General features: G+C 40.7%; 3 protein-coding genes across 4 annotated transcripts in view; 2 read left to right on the forward strand and 1 right to left on the reverse strand.

The window, feature by feature from the left end:
• Nucleotides 1–12,069, forward strand: part of LOC134823068 (uncharacterized) — a 40,874-nt gene extending 28,805 nt beyond the window's left edge. The window contains exons 2-8 of the mRNA XM_063834418.1: nt 10,391–10,492; nt 10,714–10,793; nt 10,948–11,123; nt 11,229–11,344; nt 11,528–11,602; nt 11,754–11,828; nt 11,994–12,069. Of these exons, the coding sequence (XP_063690488.1) occupies nt 10,398–10,492; nt 10,714–10,793; nt 10,948–11,123; nt 11,229–11,344; nt 11,528–11,602; nt 11,754–11,828; nt 11,994–12,069 (693 nt within the window). The 5' untranslated portion in view covers nt 10,391–10,397. The remainder of the gene's footprint in view (nt 1–10,390; nt 10,493–10,713; nt 10,794–10,947; nt 11,124–11,228; nt 11,345–11,527; nt 11,603–11,753; nt 11,829–11,993) is intronic.
• The window catches only part of LOC134823540 (microtubule-associated protein RP/EB family member 3-like), a 114,016-nt gene continuing 99,459 nt past the window's right edge, over nt 3,674–18,230 (reverse strand). Inside the window, exons 3-7 of the mRNA XM_063835055.1 lie at nt 17,964–18,002; nt 5,390–5,496; nt 5,096–5,285; nt 4,683–4,849; nt 3,674–4,271 (exon numbers count right to left, since the gene is read on the reverse strand). Of these exons, the coding sequence (XP_063691125.1) occupies nt 4,092–4,271; nt 4,683–4,849; nt 5,096–5,285; nt 5,390–5,496; nt 17,964–18,002 (683 nt within the window). The 3' untranslated portion in view covers nt 3,674–4,091. The remainder of the gene's footprint in view (nt 4,272–4,682; nt 4,850–5,095; nt 5,286–5,389; nt 5,497–17,963; nt 18,003–18,230) is intronic.
• On the forward strand, nt 12,212–16,727 carry LOC134823537 (uncharacterized). Of its 2 annotated transcripts, XM_063835052.1 has the most exons (9): nt 12,212–12,486; nt 12,606–12,715; nt 12,854–13,013; nt 13,149–13,333; nt 13,980–14,133; nt 14,244–14,424; nt 14,573–14,774; nt 14,923–15,046; nt 15,231–16,727. In XM_063835052.1, the coding sequence occupies exons 1-9, from the start codon at nt 12,471–12,473 to the stop codon at nt 15,323–15,325; spliced, it is 1,227 nt and encodes a 408-aa protein (XP_063691122.1). In that variant the 5' UTR covers nt 12,212–12,470; the 3' UTR covers nt 15,326–16,727. The 2 variants fall into 2 exon arrangements, with proteins under 2 accessions (XP_063691122.1, XP_063691123.1); XM_063835053.1 differs by lacking the exons at nt 12,212–12,486; nt 12,606–12,715; nt 12,854–13,013; nt 13,149–13,333 and adding exons at nt 13,357–13,566; nt 13,729–13,855.

Consider the following 18,230-nt stretch of genomic DNA (forward strand, 5'->3'; position numbering starts at 1 on the left):
CAAAGTTCAAATGAACCAAACATCATATTAATATATTGACCAAAAAATATATGGATTCCTACATGCTACAGAATAGTTCGAATTGCAGTCGGAACTGCAGACGTACATTATGTTAGTTTACTAAATTAACTGGTCGAAAAACTTCTATAGAAATAAAATCAAGTTATACAATAAATTTATACTCTATAAACTACACGGTATAAGTATATTATAAATATAACAATAATGTCAGTTTCGGCTGCTCACTGCTCAGGTCACAATCCGAAAACCTATCATTTTTTGCAGCCTAGATTTAGGAATTATGATGTCAGAAATTAAGGATTCAAATAAGAAGCTTAGTGATTCTAAAGTGAGCAGCATTTTATACCGTAAACGCTTACAATAGCTGGGTCAGCCGGCTTAAGGAACAACAATAGATGCTCTTCGTATATAAAAGAAACACCTAACCATTAAAACGAATGTAAAATTTGCAATTCTAGGATCACACAATTAGCGCAAACGTGGATACTGGATATAATAAGTTCGTAATGTTATAACATATAACATCTGATTGATCATTGACTAATGGACACGATATCAAAAATATGTTTAAGTAGGACTCAAACAATCAGGCTTAACCTAAACTAGTCTAATGATACTTAGTTTTGCTTTATATTAAAATCTCAGCATTTTAATCCAGCAAACAATTCTATTAATTGTACCTATAGCATATGTCAGTACACCTGCGAGCAAATGAGGATCAACATTTTTAACAGCTACTCATTAAACTTATAGGATTATAACTCATAACTACATATAAGGTATAACACAAGTGGCACTGATGTAGATGAATCATGGATAATTATTGACTGTTGACGAAAACTCGAAGTTTGAAATCCAAAGTATAAAGCTGCATGTAGTAGAAACGTAATTGGGAAATCAGGATTAAATATGATCACACGTAACGCGCGGATATAACATGTGCTTTATCCAATGCGAAACTAAAAGTGATGAAATAAGAAAATCGACTGTAGAGTGATTTAGCGCGACCGTAGGTGCCATATTTGATGGTGCGCGGCTTTTAGAGTAAAATTAGCTGTAAAAGTTGCGTAATTTGACCAAATTTGACCAAATTCGTTGATTTTTGTCTTGGTTGACGATGTCAACCCATCGAGATCGTTGCTCTGCGAAGCAAGAATGCTAGTTCGCGCGGCGCGTCGAAGCGGCGAAGTCCTCCAAATTTTTGTCGTATTATTTGGATATATCTTCAGTTCCTTGAACGAGATCATTCTGAAAATTGGCGACGACCTTCCAATAGGGCTTTCACAACTGTCCGAAAAATTTGGTGGATATCGGAGTTGATATAGTGATCAAAATGGGGCAAAATACGATGCTTTTAGCTGTAACATAATGTCTGATGGTTGGATAGGCTTTAAACTTTTCGGACACCTTCCTTGTTGCAATCGGAGGTCGGGAAGGATACTTAATATCTATTTGTTTGAAGAAAATTGTGCTGGCCGAAATTAGCGCTAAAAAACCATCCTACAGTCGGCACGCGCGGCTCACTGTCGATGGCGCACTACCTACGAAAATGCATCGATTCAAGTTGGTTTCGAATAATCTCGAAGATCGACTGTAGAGTGATTTAGTTACCTGGGGACCCCAGGCTATTATGTTCATAAACAAGATAAAGATTTGGCGGAATGACAGGCTGAGCGCGGCCCAGTAATGATTTAGTAGTGGTTGCGAGAATATGCGCGGCCCAGTAGTGCATCGGCATCGCGCTACAAGCTAGAACCCCCCGGCCCCCCTCCTGACAGTAATATTATGTAATAATCTTGGCCTGAATTGACATCGTCAATCAACATCAAACACGCTATCGCGATGAGCCGAAATCATTGTTATGATATCCGGCCAAGCACCTTTTAAATTACTTCATACTTACCATTATAGCCAGATACTCGATCAATTTCTAAATTGTATCAATATCATTAACAAAGTGAAATTGAGTGGAATACAAATTAAAATATTGTCAAATTGTCATTATTCTATATAGAGGGTAAAAAAGAAAATTGTGATTACGTAATCAACGACCAAACCCACCCCCCCCCCCCCGTAATAATAATCAACCGTAAGCTTACCTGGGGACCCCAGGCTTTTATGTCCATAAGATTCGGCGGAATGACAGGCTGAGCTACGCCCAGTAACCGTAAGCATTTGGAACCCCCCTCGGCTGATTACGTAATATATGAACAACCCTATAACCCATATGCTCTATACTAAGTCTATGTAAGTAATCTAGATCGGTATATTTTTGGACGCTGATTTCGAATCACTTTTGACACTCGCTGTATTTTGTATTCGTACCTCTTTTAGTTTTATGTTTTAGCGGCGGCCGAAAAGATAAGATTAAAGGGCCATCTACTTAGGACGTCCGGCAAATTAAGGGAGGGGATGGTTTAGGAATTTCGGACAAATCCGGAGGGGCTGGTTTCTGAAAAAACGGACGTCCGGAAATTTAGGCAGAATTAACAAAAAAGTCCCATTTATTTCAACTCTTTGACACTAATTACTTTGTAAGTTTACTTTTAGATCCCTGTATTCTGAACGAGAAGCCGATTCCCAGAGCAGCACATGAGAGCCAAGACACAACTCGCATATTCTCCTACTTCCTTTTATACGTCATGTCGCCAGCCAGTATGGCGTTAATTGACGATGTCAGATGTCAATTCTTCGCATATCAGCGAGACCCAGTAGCGCATCTAATCTCGCCGATCTAACGAACAACGAAGTGGTTGCGAGAAGCATTATCGGATACGCGGCGCGACCCAGTGGCAGTAAACGCATTGCGCTACAATTGCAGCTTGCCTCGAAGAAATTCAGACGAGTATCATCCGTCAACTTAATTCGGGGTGATGGTTAGGATAATAGGGTTTTTGTAAAAACCGTTTTGTTGATTGTTCGACTGCAAAACCATGACATTAACAACGTGATTATAATTTTAAGGCGAGCGAATTAGTGAAAGCCGTCATTATTTGAAATTGAAGTGTGATAGATCGACATGGGCTCGCTATATAATATTGTATACTATGTATATTATATATAATTGATAGTGACGTTAACGGGTGATACTCGTAAAATATTTGTTTCGAATATTTCAAGACCGTCGACGAGTCCTACTCTGCGCGCGTCCTAAAAAATCAAAAAACGAGGTCCAATATTTTCAAAAGCCTATCTCTGATTTCAAAATTCTGCCTGCAGTCTGTCTCATCCTTATAAATATCCTTACAAAATAGTCCCTAGGACTTATTATGAAAGTTTCACAGGGTGATTCCTCAACAAAATTTTATAGAAGATTTTTAGGCTGGATTTCAAGGCGCAGTTGAAAATCACTCGCGCAATACAATTACCCATAAGAGCTGATATGACCTTTGTGTGCTTCCAGTTCCATTCTATTCGTGTCCAAATGCTATATATTGATATTGATTCCTTTTGTTTGGGGAGACACTGGCAATGGTCCACTCTATACCCAATTTTTGGCTTTGGACGATGAGGGTAGCATGAACTGTGGAGAAAAGTGGTTTCTAGGAAAATTTCTGACTCAGAAAATTTTCGGGTCTTGATTACGAAGTTATGCCAACAAGTTGATGACGTAATAAGCGAACGACCCTTAACACAGAAATACATATCTGAATAGAAGTTAACGATGATAAATTGTATTGTGGCAATTGAATATCAACATTTTGGCGCTATATAATTTCAAATATTAATCGTCATATACGTATAAAGATGATCGCAGTAATATCAATAAAAAACCAACATACTTTTTATAAAAGTTTTAAACAAATAGCAGACAAACTCGCATCTATACGAGTCGCAATAGAGAAAATTGAACCAGAAACTTGGCGAATGAAATACCTTTTTCAAGGACGTGCATAGTAAAGACATCACCAATTCAAGACGGTGTCCAGTAAAGACAATATCGTTTAAAGGCCGTACCCCTAAAAGTATCATATAACAACTCCCTCTCACTTTTGGTGCAAAACAAAAACTTAAACTCTCCAGGGGTCACGGTGGATTATAATTCCCCTTGCTCCTTCACCAAAGTCTCCCTAATATTCCTCCTGCTCCTCCGCCTCCTCGTCATCTATCTCCGGTTCACCCTCCAGTTCAGCCTCCACACCCCCGTCCTCTGCGGGTCCGAACCCTTCTTCTGTTGCGTACAGGATCTCGATTATATCTGCTACAAACTTAGCGTAAGCGTCGTCTCCTTCCTTCTCTTGACACACCACCTGGGAGAGAAGACGTCAGAATTAGCTGTCACTAAAGTTAACATAACAATCCTGATTAATAATTTATATATTATACGAGTGTCCTGACCAAAACATCGACTTGGTAATCTGTTGACAGTCACTTGAGAGACACTTGGGATGTGTGGTCGTAAGAAGTGGCTTCTTCGAGCGAAAATTAAATATTCAATGAATGATTATAGTGGGACGATTTCGAATACAGTTGAGATTTCTGATCATAATAGTATTTCCATTCTATTACTGAACGTATTTTTGACTGTACTAGAATCGATTAAAAGTGGTCCAGTAATGATTGGATTGATTTTGACGTGTATTTTTATTGGCTGAACTTATTACTAATTTCTAAAAAACCGCCAATTCTAAATCTTTGCACTATAACTTAAAGTGTTGTACCTCAATATCCCTAAGTTTTGAGAAGTAGAAATCTCGCTCTTTTTCCAGTCCCTCGATAGCTGTGTTAAGATCGGTCACCTCCCCCTGTAGTCGCTTCACCTCAGCGTTGTTTTGATTTGATCCTGACCGCTTTACGTTTGATAATGGAGCTGGAGCAGCCTTTTTGACTGAGGGAAAATGGCTTACTTATATCTCATAGATAATAGACCAAAAACAATCCTAATCGTAATGACCCCTATTACAGTGCTATGATGAGGATTGAGATAAATGCCAAGCACGTGAATACCGCCCAACTCAAATTACAGTGTTAGATCGTGATCATGTCAGTGATCTGCAGCATTGAAATGCGATCAGTAGTCAGTACATAGTTATTACACAATCATTGAACACAGTAGTAGCTGCAGAGTACTTACTTGGAGGCCGTTTAACTGGAGAACGAGAAGCAGCATGGGCTCCACCAGCCGGTCCCCCTCTCACTGCCACTGCGTCGTAGCTGGACGCAGCTGATCCGTCGTCGTTTATCGTGAAGAACTTGTAGAACCACTGCAGAAACTCGAAGTTGTCTTGGAATCGACCCTTAACCAGCCTCTGTATTGGGACGTCCTGAAATTAGTTGTTGTGAGTGAGGGGGTGTTTAGGTAGCCATTGTGTTTCACACTTCACAGTTTCCTATGTACCAAGTTAAAACAGATGTGTTTTGTCAAAACCTTTTCGATCTGGAGTTTTTTGAAGGTTTCCTGAAGTACTTTCCAGTTGTCAATCCAGGCAGTTTCCAACTTTGCGGTAAACTTCACTTTCTTGATCGGCACATTCTCTGAAGAATACAATATAATAAGGCGTGTTCTTTTCAGTGCAACTAATCTCTGGGAACAATTTCATCTAACAACAAGCCATACGGTGAACATTCCACACGAACGAAACCCTCAAACCCTTGGCAGATTTTCTCTCAACATTCCAACAAATTGGGATGGAACTCGTGATCTTAGTATTGAACCAAGAATAGAACATTCTTTTAACCTTTTTAAAAAACCTATCTCAGTATCTCTTTTAGGTGGAATGACCAGTGATGACGTCAGGCACATCAGCAGAAGCAGGGAGACACAGATTACCCCTGCTGCAGCATCTAACCCTCTACTCATCGTCCCTAAGTTGATCCCTCTCTCACTCATTCTAGCCCTTGCAACATTCAATGTTCGTGGGCTGAGCAAAGAAGTAGACCAACATATTTTAGGACGTGACTGTACTCAATATAAATTAGACATTATAGCCCTTCAAGAAACTAAGATCACTCAGCCATCTGAAGCAATGTTACCCTGTGGCAATAAGTTGATTATCATTGAACAAAAGGATGCCTCTTATGCAGGACTGGGGTTTGTGGTATCAAAGCGGCTAGTACCGTACATTGTTCAATATCATCGTGTCAGTGATCGTGTTGCGTGGATAGATTTCAGATTGCCTGTAAAGCACGGTGATCCCGTCATGTTTAGAGCCGTCAATGTGTACTGCCCCACCAACACCAAATCAGAACTCAGACCAGAAATTGTCAGGAAAGTGTACAAGCAAGTCAGTTCAGCTATTGTCGTTCCTTCAAGATACGAGTTGTTTGTGATGGGAGATTTCAACGGTAGGTTGGTAAGCTTGATGACTCAGACTATGTAAATGGTGTGTCAGATTATGTCGGCAGGCACGGTATGGGTAAAAGGAATCACAACGGTCACTACCTTCTCAACTTCATGTGTAGAAACGACTTGTTTGCTGCTAATACTGCCTTCCTTCACCGTGCGAGTCATCGGACCACTTACGAGGGTTTGGTTAATGTCAAAGGTCAGTCTGGTAAAAAGCGTAAAGTGTTTACTCAGATAGATTACATTCTTTGTAAAAGAAGAAGTAAATGTCTGCTCAGAGATGCTAGGTCGCACAATGGTATGGTTTTCAGTTCTGACCATAGGCTTGTAATATGTACGATTGAATTGACTAAACGCCCCCTGTTCTACGCTAAAGCTCCTAAACGTCCTAAAATGTTTGACACTCGCAGGCTCACATCAGACCCCGATTGTAAACGAGCGTATGAACATGACATTGCCAGTAGACTTTCTACTGTAATACCCTCAGGTGATCCCAACAAGGACTTTGCAGTAGTACTGGGTGAAGTTCATAAGTCAGCTGCTGAGACCCTAGGCTACAGGAAGGCTAAGAATAAGTGCTTCTTCTCTAATGACCCTACTGTTGTTGCCCTAGTCGCAGAACGACACGATATACGCCTTGCCCTGGCAAGCACCAACAAGCCCTGTGATAGCTCTGTACTGCGAGGACGGAGAAATAAGCTCGGTAAAGACATCAAAAAGAGACTGAAGGAGCTAGAGTGTGCTAAGGCTGACCAGTTAGCTGAAGAAATTTCATCAACTGACGACACGCGTCAAATGTTCGAAGCTGTGAGATCCTTAGCTAAGACCAAAGAGACAAAGCCTATAGTTGTCCACAATAAGGATGGGTACCCCATTGGTACAGACCTCGCTAAAGCTGAAGTACTCCGTGATTGGTATGAAGAACAGCTGACTGGAGATGAACCTGCCCTTGATCCGTTTGAAGGTCCCCCTTCTCCCCTCGACTGCCCTATCACAGAATATGAGGTAAAAACCGCTGCTAAACGCCTCAAGAACGGCAAAGCCAATGGACCTGACAATACCCCCAATGAGCTCCTCAAGTATGGTGGGAGTGCGCTATGTGTCCATTACGCCAAAATCATCAACACCTGCTTTGAAGAGAACCTGTTCCTTGACGCTGTTGGAGAATGTTTCATCACCCCTCTTCAAAAGCCTGGCAAGACTCCTGGTGAACTGAAAAGCCTCAGACCCCTGACATTATGTAACTGTGCTCGTAAGCTGCTATCCCTCATTACACTCAGGAGAATTGAAGCAAAGGTAGACGCTTACACAGGTCCATGGCAAGCTGCCTACAAGCAGAAGAGAAGCTGTGGAGACCTGGTATGGTGTCACCGTATGTTGATCAGCATCGTAAAAGAAAGAGAGTGGTCTTTCCACAAGATGGGCCTAGACATGTCCAGTGCCTTCGATACTATCAGTAGGCAGACTGTGCTCAACCTCCTAGAGGACGCAGGGTGCACAAGAGATGAGATCAGACTAGTGAGATTCCTCCTGAGCAACACCAAGATCAAGGTGCGAGTCAACAACGCTACCTCCCTTGAATTCATCAGCACCAACGGAGGACCCCAAGGTGATAGTGTTTCAGGCCTCTGTTTCACAATCACTCTAGCTGGTGCCTGCTACCACCTGCGTGCCGTGACGCTGCGCCCAACCCCTCCTATTAACCCTAGCGGCATGCCTGAAGAAGATGCCTACTCTGATGACATCGACTATCTTGGTGAAGACAAAGATACTCTAGAAGCCCTCCTCCCTATCGCTACTAAGGTGTTCAAAGAGTGGAATCTGAATATTAATGAATCAAAGACAGAGTTTGTACACGTCTACATAGCTGGGAAAGATGAGGTCATGGATGATGGTAAACCCCTTAGAATGAATGAAGAATGGTGCAGTAGCAAGTTGTTGGGTTCTCTGCTAGAAAGTAGGAAAGATGTCACCAGAAGAATCATGTTAGCCAATGTAGCATTCCAGAACTTCAAGAAGGTCTGGTGCGAGAGTAAGATCCCCTTACAGAAGAAGCTGAAGGTCTATGAGGCCCAAGTAGTATCTATCCTCATGTATAACTCTAGTTGCTGGGGAATGCCTAAATCGTACTGGGACAAACTAGATGCATGTCACCGTAACCACCTCAGAAAGATCATGAATGTCAGCTGGCCACGCAGTATGATGTCCAAAGATACCCTCTACAAACAGAGTAACTCTACCCCTATGTCCGAGCGTGCAGAGTTATCTAGGTGGAAGATGCTAGGACACATACTGAGGAGTGATGAAAGATCACCAGCTCAAGCTGCTCTGTCCTTTGCTGTCGAGATGTGTAGTGAAGTTGGTAGACTCGGGGCTCACAGACGTAACCTCCTACACCACCTGAAGGTTGACCTCTGGAAGCGTTTCATCCTGCTGGAGTCGTATGATGATATTCTTCATTTGAGAGAACTTGCTAGTAACCGTGGTTATTGGAGTAAATTATTCGATTTTATACTTGAGTACAAGTCAGTTTGACTTTTGGGACATATAATCTTACAAAGGATCACGTTCAGGTTCTAAATTATTTTAGGATTGTTGACATTTGTAAGATTGACATGTTTGATAATAATAAGTATCTCACACAGAGTTGACAGTTACACCGATCTGCAAAAGTACTCTGCACTCTATCTCTACGGCTAGAAGGAAAGCGCGCAGGTTGAAGAGGAATTCTTAACAACCATCCACTAAGAAGACCCTCTGAGATCACCAGGCTCCAAAGCCTTGTTCATGTGTCGAAGAGGCAATAATGCTAGAGATAAGAGACTGTCGCGAAAATATCGAACCTTCTGGAGAGGTATGATACCATCGACAACCTTCTGGCGGGTTTGGTATTGACTATTGCATGAGCCGCAATTATGCGTGCAACCCACAGTGGAAAATATCTGGATTTTATTCTTGCATAAAAGCGATAATGCAATTATCGCGTGTTTATCGCCCAATATGCGATTATCGCGTGTTTATCGCCTAACATGCGATTATTGCGCACGATTATCGCCTAACATTGGCGATTATCGCTAAATGCACGATAATCGCCATTAAATAGTGATAATCGCTAAAATCTGCGATGATAATGCAATAGTGAAATGATGAGTTAATTTTGACATACTGTGAGTCATATACTGCATCAACATTCAACACTGCACTGAATCAAAATTATGGTTGAACAGCAATAAAAAATATTATATTTGATATATATATATTAAACCTTGTGCCTGACGCCGCGCGCAGCGGATCCTGCATTTTCATTTTGAGTTTGACCCTGGCCTCACAATTACATTTTACAATCAAACTATAACCTTCAAAGGCGAAAGTAAACACAAGCATCAACATTTCATATTTCCAATTTCATTCCTCTTCCCCCTGTTTAACGGACGCAAACGCTATTTACGAATGACCCCTGGGCCCCTACGACAAACCCGAAACCATAAACATAAACTTCTATTCAATTTGTAATTCGAAAATTATCTCATAATTCCGTTATGGAAATAAATCTTATACATGAATAAGAATCTGAATCAATACATATTGTTCATTCTGTCTGCCGATGGCAATTATATCAATATTATATTCAAATAGTACACGGAGTTCATTACTGCATTTCAAGTTTGACACGCGCGGTGAGCCGCGCACTTTTGTTGGATTTGAACTATACGAAAATCAAATTATGAATCGAGCGCTACTAGGGCGCTCACTTAGCGCTTAGTTACCAGCCAACTTTACTTGTTATGATTTGTACCTCTTAGTGTGACCTGGATCAGAATATTTTCTTCGACTTCAGTTTTCAAAAGTGAGAGTGCTTGGATCGAATATAGATATATCTCTGTAAGAGTGTATAAGATGTTACAACTTACACACGTGCGGTAATCGGTATCATGTCACCAAGTGACTTGTCTATTGTCGTTACCAATGGCCACACTATTCACCTAATACCGTAATCTGCTTGACAGCTCGATCGAATTAAATGATTGCATTTGTTGTTATAAAGAACGAAATTAAGCACGTTCATATCGATTATCACATTAGTGAGAACATGAGTGGAAGCAGGACAGAAATGTTCGCAGGGTTAACTGTAACACGACAGTTAAGACCACTTGGTTCCGATGGCTTCCGCAGGAGATGTTGGTTGTAAGTTATTATACATCGAACTTGTTTGTTTCCTCTTACCTACATTTTTGCTGACTCGACCTGCAATCTGCACGAGTTGTAAGTGAAATTATATAAATCTTCTAATTGTAGGTATATTAAAGTATATTAAAATGTAGGATTTTTTCCGATTTTGACCCGGGGATATACTTTAATATACTTTAATATGGTTGGCCCCCCCCCCCCCAAATTTTACTCTTCAGGCACATGAGAGCCAGGTTCCCTACTCTCGAAGCGGTTCCCGAAATAAAACGAGCTGTGGCACGTTTCTGCCATATCGAGGGTAAATAAGTTTTTATCACTTGCCATTGCCTCACTTCTTATTAGGAACTAGAGAAGTTCTCGCAAAACATCATGGCTTAACAAATGACAACTCTGATCGATATATCTTTTGTAAAAATCGTTCTTTAATCATTAAGGAGATGAATACATTTCAGAAAGTGGCGTACACTCTGATTGGGTGAGGGAGGTCCAGCTACGATATAAGAAATATGCTGTTGACAAGAAATGCAAGAGGAAGGGGGCAGCAGTGAAGCAGAGAGCAGCATCGGATCATCCCCCAGTTACTGCTGCTGGTACCCAGACAGATCCACTGCACGCATTGCACTGCAAGGTAAGCTGCACCTGTATCACATATGAACAATCAAATTTCATCTGTCATGATATGAGATCCACTGAATCCCTGTTGAAACAAAGCTGTTAAAATAGTGATATTCAGGATTGTGTGACCAATGCCATGCGGCATGTCCTGGACGAAAAGGCGGCGGAAATTGCGGAGATGAGGACCAATCTCCTCCTCCACCAAGCACCCTCTCCGACCCCAGCACCCGTCAGGTAGCATAGCAGAATAAATATGACCCGGTGTCCAATGTTTTTGAAATGGTTGAAAATCGTCATTTAGTATGCAGTTTAATTCCATTGTAATGTTATTGCCAGGGTTATGTAATATGTTTGTACCCAGGCTAACAATATTTAGTCAAATTTAAAACTGATATATAACACATCTAAATATTGCAGCAGTATCCTGATCAGAACCCCTGACCCCATCCGCTCTCGCTCGCGAACTCCCTCCGTCAGTTCAAATGGGCCAGGGTAAATTTTTAAGCCATAAAAGTAAATGAGTTAATGTATGTGGTGTTTTGGTAAGTCAACTAGTTATTTTATTGATAAGAAAGGACTCTTATGAAGATTGGCGATGCGTTATATCATTTGTGATGAAATCTTAACACCATATTTATTTCAGACCGTCCCGTTCCAGTCACGGTACACCAGTCTGTGCTGTGCAACCACGATCACGGATTAATTCAGCAGCATCCAGGTATTAGGCAGTGAACCCCCCTCCTGGCTCTCCCTCCCTGGCCCTCCCTCCCTGGCTCTCCCTCCCTGGCTCTCCCTCCCTGGCCCTCCCTCCCTGGCTCTCCCTCCCTGGCCCTCCCTCCCTGGCCCTCCCTCCCTGTCCCTGCCTCACTCATTCTAATTTCAGTATCAGTGCGGACAATCAGTGCGGACAACTGGGGGCCCGAATCTGTCATAGAAGCCAGAGTCCGCATGGCTGCTGAGAGGAAAAAAAAGGCCTCTCAAAAGAAGCTCACTGCGACTGAGATTTTCCGACAGCGTTGGGGAGGTTCAGTTTAACTATAAAACTTGTAAATACACTGAATTTATTATTAATTTTTGAAAAAACGTTATCGGTAATAAGTTAAACTGTATATCACTTCCGCAGTTTGCCATCATAGCCATACTGAAACTGAACGAATCCCTACAGGCAATTTAGTTCAATCAACATGAATATTTGCAGGCTGAGTCAAGCTGTTCAAAATCTAATGACTCTGATATCGAATCAGTGACCAAACGGATCCGAACTGCGGAGTTAACATCACTCTCTAAAGAGCAGCGGGAGTATGTACAGGCGTTGGCTGGCGTTGACTGTAAGAAACGAATTGATGCTCTTCATGTTGCTATGTTCAAAGCTGAATGTAAGTTGTTAAGAACGATACAAATTGTCATTATCATTACAACTTAGCGGGTGGAAAAGTTAATTCTTAGTGTGCAATAGATTTCATCGCAATAAATTAAATGCTGACTCAATTTTTAGCTAACACGGGGACAGCCAATGTACGAAACAACCTGCGGCCACTGCTAAAAAAATATGATATAAAAATGGAATCAGAGAAGGAAATCAAGTCAATGGAAGAATTATACACCGTGAGTGCTCAGTTGAACTCAAAACCAATTATATATCATTTTGGTGTCATGGCGTACTAGCATATAGCATAGCACAACCCAGATTTTGAAATATAGAATATATTGTACATCAAAAATTAACATCATTCATGTTTTAAGGTGAACTATATGAGTGCAATGGTTTCTCTTTCCCATAAAGCTGCAGCACATGATAAAAATGAAACTAAAAGTGGTGAGCTGTTAGCAAGACGTACCCCAGTAGCCTACTGTGATGGACAGGAACTGCTAACCAAAACACTTATAACCTTGAAGAATACCGGTATTTCAAATTTCTAGAGATTATAGAGCTGTTTACAAAAAATTAATTTGATTTAAATAGGTCAAGGTGGGCAGTTCTTTTAGCGGTTTTTATCACATAGTTCATTAACAGCCAGCTGAATTCTATATATTCCAGGCCAGTTAGATGTGGGAACTGACAAAACTATACATGTTAAGCTGTTTGTAGACGCAGACACGAGCTCCACTAAAGTGGCAGTCAATGTGCTAAACCAGCCTTCGTGTAACAGCTCGTATGCCCACCCAATGCTGGTGTACACCGAAGCTCCGGACCATCGCAGGAACATGGAGGTCATATTTAAGGTATTTCTTCCACAGCTCAAGAACTTTGTCTTCTGTGGAGCACATGTGAAGATGATTCTCTGTGCAGACACAAAGGCACTGTGGGCTATGCTGGGTATGGGCAGCAATGGGACGTTCCCCTGTCCACTGTGCGAGGTACATAAAGACCTGATGCAAGTACCCAGAAGCCAGAGAGCTCTCTGCAAGCCCCGAACTTTTGCGGGAATTATGCAGAACTTTGATGCTAATATGAGGTACTTATAAACTTATAATACCAGTCATTAACTCGCTGATTGCAGCTCCTTCATTTCACAAAGTACAAACATTTATCTCGATGTATATTGTATACCATGTATGTATTTCGATAGATGTATACCATTTCTGTAAACTGTTAGTATCGAGTTTTTCCACATCAGAATGACTCAGTGTAACCCGAGATCCCAAGCCCAGTTTATGAATGTTGCTTCACGACCCATCACAGACTGTTTCGGGGAGGATTCTGATTATCTCATAAACTGGGTCGCTGTTCCGTTCTTGCACATAGTAAGTGATCGAAGCTCACAGTTTTTTATTCGAACACCGCTCATGCTGTTCCTGATATGTGGCAAATAGAACTAGGTACTAGAATTATTTGACTGATTGTCATGACTCTTGATACTTCCTTTAGAACATCAAAGTCGGGACTTTTCTGTGGACAGAGTACGGTAAACTGTGCGAGGAGATAGACTTTGTACTCGCTTGCAATGTGGCAGACGGGTTTCTTCCCAACAGCTACAGCAGTACGACAGACTTTGGAGCCATGATTCTGCGCATCGAACAAGGTAATGTAGATTCATCGATGAATGTATCACTTCATTATTGAAAAATTGGAGGCTTTGCAAACTGATATATAATGAGTTGAAGAAAATAAGTGTGGCACTGTACATTTTAGGTAACCGTGTGGCCTCGAAGTGCAACAGTGGGCCCCTTTCCTCGAAGTATGAGCAATATTTGAGGGGCATCAATGTCACTCCTGAGGCATACCATGGTGTGTCCCTGACCGGCGTGAGAGCAGGATATTTGGTTAAAGCCAATCACACTCAATTTTGGACAGACCACTTCTATAAAAACGAGTAAGTTCTGTGAGATCAGTGCGATTTAACTCATGTTACTAATGGTTGTCGTTTATAGTGAAATAACTACCACTTTTTACTTGTGATTGAAGGCTAAAATTCTGTATTGATAACGAGCTTCTGTGACTGACCGATTCTGTGTTGACAGGAAGATAAGACCACAGGACAAGCTGCACTTTCAGCAACGGCTCCTTGCACTGGATCGCATTAAGTCCTCGTATAGAGATCTCTTAGTTCTCGGTGGCAAAAGTGGGAAAGTGAAGAGTCCCCGTGAGATCGAAACTCTTGTCAAGGCCAGGGACCTCTTCTTGGCAGAGTACCGAAAGTTTGGTCAGTCCACATCGGTGAAGGTATTGTTGTTATCTCTTATAGCTTTACCTGTTGTCTCCAACCCCTAAATAGCCTGGAAGAAAGTTATTTTCATGACATATTTATAAGAAACTCCGGCCCAACCGAACTCTTAAAATTGCAACATCATTTCAACACCACCTCCACCAGATACATCTCCTTGAAGACCACTTTTTGGAGCAGATACAGCTCTGGGGGATGTTTTCTGGATCTTTCAATGAGCAAGGTGGTGAGAGTACTCACTCCCTTTTTAAGAATCACGAACACATGACAAGTAAGAAATAACTTGGGCTTTTAGAATTAATTGAGTTTGAGATCAAATTTTGATTTCCACACGTTGAATAGTAGTGTGTAAGGGGTCGTTCATATATTACTTAACCATCGAAGGTGAGGGGGAGTACATAATATGTGGACGACCACCACTTTAATACAGAAATGTAAGCAACATAAATTTTCAGACCATGTTCGTAATGACGAAGACCGAGTTGTGAAAAAGTGCGAGCTAGCAACACGGAAATACCTGTTGAAAGTGAAATCCAAGCTGTGTGACTGAAATGGGTCAATCATGATGGATTTAGTGTTTGGGACAATCTGCTATATGCCTAAAATTGAAAGATTGTTAATTTGGTGATGCTTCACCCTCTGTTCATATTTTCTACTTGATCAATAATGATATTCGCCACATATTATGTAAAACGCCGCTTATGTTTTGCCATTAAAATTTTTTCGTTATAGTAGTGACTGCGACTGAAACCGCGCATCACGCAAGTTTTTGTCGCCGCGCGAGGGTGATTCAATTTTGTCCACTTCGCCATAATTCTCAGAGGATGTAATTTGACGAGTGCGGGACAATTTTGAGCGCAAGGAATCACTTGAATCGAAGATAACGATTGAGCTGACAATTTCTCCGGTAAAAATTAGACCTTAGATAACTGAATTGGGATGACATCGGAAATAACTCTGATGCGAGCAGGAATACACTATGTCATACTCATAGCAGTAATACTTAGACGTGAATATTAATATCCGATGGATCAAATTAGTGTATATGTTATCATTATTATATATATAAAGTGTGCCTCACTGGGGCACCCTTAAGTAACAGTTCCAGCTCGATAGGCCTCGTAACCGGGATGGATAGAGACAAACGAAATACATCATCTCGTCACAAGCAATCAGATCTAAGTTAAACGATAAGGCCAGGACATACTATGAGCATTGAATTAACTGTCAAAATGGTAACCTGAGCCCTAGAGGTGATCACATGCTATAAGCCTAACGGAAAAGTATTCTAAAAATATAAATCTAATCGTTAAGTTAAACACATTTGAAAGCGGCTGTCAGATAATATAAACGGTTCGGGATGATGGCTGTCGAGGTTCGGGCATGACGCGCCCGGCCGCACAATAAGCGGTGACTAGGGAAGTCACAACAAAAAGTCCCCTCTCAGTCTAATCTGAGCTCTCGATATTTTGGAAGAATTCTGGATTCTAGCTAGAAATAGGTAAATTAGTCAACGAACATGAGATGAATCATATATTAACTTAAAGATGAAAACCCGCTAATCAACGTTGACCAAAATTAAATTATGTGGGCTTACAATTGAATCATATAGAGTAACTATTTGATCATTTGACGTAGCCATTTTGTCAACGCAGCATTTTGTCAATTTGTCAACTCTAAATATTCGACTGCTGTTAATCTTTTAACTTTAATTATAAACTTATGTTACCACTGAAAATCTGAAATGGCTCCAGTAGATCTGTAGATGTGGCAGCTAGGTTCTCGTTATATACTGCGATAATCGCAAATTGAGGCGACAATCGCACGATAATCGCATAATGAGGCGATTATCGCACAAGGGGGGGCGATAATCGCAAAATGAGGCGATAACCGCGCGATAATCGCAAAATGAGGCGATAATCGCACAAGGAGTCGATTATCGCGCGATAATCGCGAGGGAGTGCGATTATCGCTGCAAAAATAAAATCTGCGAAATGGCCAACATTTTCCACTGTGAGAAAAACGCGCGTTAATGCGCGCCAGGAAATTACATCGCCATTTACATAACTGTCCAAAACTAGCAATAAAAAAGAGCGGTAATGACTTCCCGCAGGGCTAAGCGGTCTGCTAATCTGTCGGATGATGAGTGAACTACTACGCAATAGAAACTAGGTCATAAAGTGGAAATAGTGTTGAAGCAGGTGAGAATAACAAGCCCCTTCTTCCCTGCTACAGCATTGAAATGACATCACTTCCTTGTATGTCTTCAGTATTAAGGTGGATGATTTCCGTATCATATTACATGTAATTTCAACGGTGTGGACCAATAGGAATGTGTAAAATGTAGCGTGTAGCAACATGTAAAGTATCATTACATTTCAACGTACTAACGTATACGTTACTAAGCAACTTATCACAACACGGTAGCGAACTTGTTTGGGTTCGCTCCTCGCCTCCTATGTAGCAGTCAACAGGCTTTTGTCGCACAATATACACATTATATACAATTTATTGGGCGCTCTAGAATATTCTATTTGTACTGAAATTACAAAATGGGTATTATTGTCGGCTAATCAAGTTTCCTATTGGTTGTTGTAAAGTTAATGTTAGATACAAATATAATTGCTACATCCTTCACACACGAGTATTTTATAACTTTTGGTTGACATTTAAAATGTGTATGTTATTTCTTTCTAAGGCTGATTCTTACGAAAACTAAAATCTTGTGACATGTCCAGATATGTAAAGCAGCTAGCTACAGTTTATCAATCTGGCGAATAAACGCGATAATTTCTCTGCAAATTCGAAGATAAATATGTAATAATTGGTAACATGGTTTAATTTTGTACACTAGCAGTGCTGACAGAATGAAGTTTCAGCACTTCTGTGAGGATGATTTTAAGGCGTTAGTTCTACACATGTTCACTGTTTATTAAGCAATAACATTGTTTCTTAAACAAGTTATTTACTTCATCTATAAGACTTAGATTACATAATATTAATAATGAAAAGTAAAATGAATTGACAACATGTTTTATTGGGGCCGTGTGTTAAATAAATGCAGCTAACAATGGAGAGCATACTAACACTAATCTCAACACTTTGTCTCTGTCTCACAACACTATAACTAGTATTTACTTACTATTTAGTTGTTATAATTATGATAAAAACAATGTAAAATAACTCACTGGGCCACAACATATGTAACATCTGGCAGTATGCTGCTCCTGAAAATGGTTTTAGTTTTAACACTTACATTACATTATATTATTAAATAGTTTTTAATTGAATCTTACCCCATTAAATAATTTATTTAACACTGTTGTTCCACTGATTATAGTATTGAATAATAACATTTGGTGTAGCGAGGGGAAGGGATGTGAATGATTTTTATAATTTATCCAACTTTTCGTTCTTCGCTCTCTTGAGTGGGTAAATTATGATAACTGAGGACC

Source organism: Bolinopsis microptera, chromosome 11 (genome assembly GCF_026151205.1).
Source record: "Bolinopsis microptera isolate Bmic1 chromosome 11, MBARI_Bmic_1.0, whole genome shotgun sequence".
NCBI classification, from domain to species: domain Eukaryota; kingdom Metazoa; phylum Ctenophora; class Tentaculata; order Lobata; family Bolinopsidae; genus Bolinopsis; species Bolinopsis microptera.